This window comes from Habropoda laboriosa, unplaced genomic scaffold (assembly GCF_001263275.1).
Source record: "Habropoda laboriosa isolate 0110345459 unplaced genomic scaffold, ASM126327v1 scaffold5, whole genome shotgun sequence".
NCBI lineage: Eukaryota > Metazoa > Arthropoda > Insecta > Hymenoptera > Apidae > Habropoda > Habropoda laboriosa.
Window position 1 is genome coordinate 286,471 of NW_017100161.1, and position 2,316 is coordinate 288,786.

Below are 2,316 nucleotides of genomic sequence, written 5' to 3' on the forward strand. Positions count from 1 at the left end.
TAAACAAATATTTAATCATAATTATATAACTAATTTTTATAATATATTTATTCGTTTAGCATGATCATGCTTTACAAAAAAACTTATTATGGAAAACAATGAAAAGTTTTAAAATATATTTAAATTTCGCGGTATTCCACCATGATGTGTGTGACATAAAATGGACGCAGTTATCTGTCAAGTTCATTCCCATGAAATTCCGATATTCGATTTCTTAGCGTAATCATAATACATCGTCAAAAAACATTAACATCAAGTAAAGTATACTATAACTTTTCTTTTTTGTTTCGTTTTCGGTAAAAAATAAATTAAAACTACATGGATTCACTTACCGAGAGCAGTAAGCGGGCCCCAATGGCACACATTCTTTAACGGATCGACACACATGTCGGCACCATCAAACTCTCCTAAAATATTCTTTAAATTCTAATAACCATGTATTTGATCCGTCTACTCCAAACGTGCTTGTTATATTTAATTTATTTTTTTACATTTTATCCCTCGTCTGGCGAATACTGGATCCATTCGAACCCATTCTAATACACAGTCAAACGTCAACAGTCGTCGGTTTACGTCACTCCCCACCCTTTTTCATCACTGCAGAACAATAAGACGGAGTCGGTTCGTCGGAAACGTGCACCATGTAGTTTCAGATTAGTATCTATTTTAGCAGCGAGTAAGGAACACATGTATATTTAGCAGTCTTTAGTTGAGTTATTGGTAAAGTAAGAAAGACGATTGAAGAATATGAAAACTGTATCTTCTTTGAACTTGTTGAACGCGAACGAAGGAAAAGTGAAATAAGCGAAGATGTGAAAAATCTGAAACAGTGTTCCTTTTTTTTCAATACTGAAACTAGACCATATTGAGCTAAACATTATGTATTTGGTTTATTATTGATTATTGGTTGATTCAGAGAGTCATTGATATTGTTTTATTGCTGTAATTTTAAAGTATAACGCTTTATTAGATAACTCTCCAATTATTGGCAACAATCTGCCTAAATAATTACAGTGGACAAATTCTTCACTGATGTTATAGTACTAGCAGAAGAATTAGCCGCAAATTTTATCTTGTATAGATGTAACCATCGCATAGTAAACTACACAGCCATTAGTCAAACGAAATTTTACTCTTCTTAAAATTGAATTAGTGTGTGTGATGACTGCTACTAGTACTACAATCTTATTCCACTGCTGAATTAGTAATGTTGAAAGTGACATTGAAAAAAAATCATAAGACATAAAAAGTGTATCGGGTATTAAGTCTATCTTATATCTCATTTGTGGTAGTTTAATATATGTAATACTATAGCAATATATGTATGTAATAGCAATATGTAAAATAAAGAAGACAGGGATCATGAAATGGTAATACTTTAATTACTTACTTGATAAACCTGATATTAATAATATCTAGTAATACTAGACACTAACATTTTAAATTTGTGGAATGATAATTTAATATGTCATAAGATTATCGTTTGTATAATATTTTCCTACTTGACCGTTTCAGATTGTATGGCGTTTTTATAATCGTTTAGTAATCGTTTGCCAATACCATAGGAGATTCTACTAAATCTAAATTCTAATTGATTTTTAATGATTTAATTTATAAGCCATTTTTAAAATGAGAAGACTGAATAATCGTTACTGATCTATTTGCATGTGATTATAATCATTTTTGTTTACATGTAAGTAATTCCTCTATCACTAATCACCTTGGTTTTTGTTTTACCACGTGAATAATTATAGTTCAAGGCTTACCAATACAAACTAAAATTACTTTATATATTACTTAGAATATAACAAAACCAGTACATTCTACCTATGTGCAACTTATTTTTGTGCAATACAATATTTTGTATAGGTTATGTGCATAAAACTGCATTATGAGTAACTGTAAGACGGTGCATGTAGAAACTTTAAATGTATAGACTAAATTAACTTTAAACAAATGGTTCTCCTGAAAAGTATCGCTGTGTACGAATTAAAATCATGAGTTAGTAATGCACTTTTAAATTTAAAAACTTTGAGTACTCTTTCCAAATACTACATTGGGAATGTTCTATCAATTTTATCGATCACAATATATAGTGAAACCCCTGGTTGGCCGTAGTTCGAAAAATTGAAATAGGAAATTCTTAAATTCTTAAATTCATCACCCGAAGCAGATGATCCTTCAACATCAATAATAATATAAATAACACCGTATCATCTATGCCATTCAGTTAATTTCAACTCATCACAGGCATTGTATCATTACCACGTAACTTTTATTATTATATTTCTGTTGCTTTATTTAAATATTAATTAT

General features: G+C 29.8%; 2 protein-coding genes across 2 annotated transcripts in view; one reads left to right on the forward strand and one right to left on the reverse strand.

Moving 5' to 3' along the window:
- The window catches only part of LOC108577331 (palmitoyltransferase ZDHHC6), a 1,953-nt gene extending 1,385 nt beyond the window's left edge, over positions 1-568 (reverse strand). The window contains exon 1 of the mRNA XM_017940476.1: positions 333-568. Within this exon, the coding sequence (XP_017795965.1) occupies positions 333-387 (55 nt within the window). The 5' untranslated portion in view covers positions 388-568. The remainder of the gene's footprint in view (positions 1-332) is intronic.
- A 777-nt stretch (positions 569-1,345) lies between these two features.
- Positions 1,346-2,316, forward strand: part of LOC108578395 — a 2,454-nt gene continuing 1,483 nt past the window's right edge. Inside the window, exon 1 of the mRNA XM_017941719.1 lies at positions 1,346-1,370. Within this exon, the coding sequence (XP_017797208.1) occupies positions 1,368-1,370 (3 nt within the window). The 5' untranslated portion in view covers positions 1,346-1,367. The remainder of the gene's footprint in view (positions 1,371-2,316) is intronic.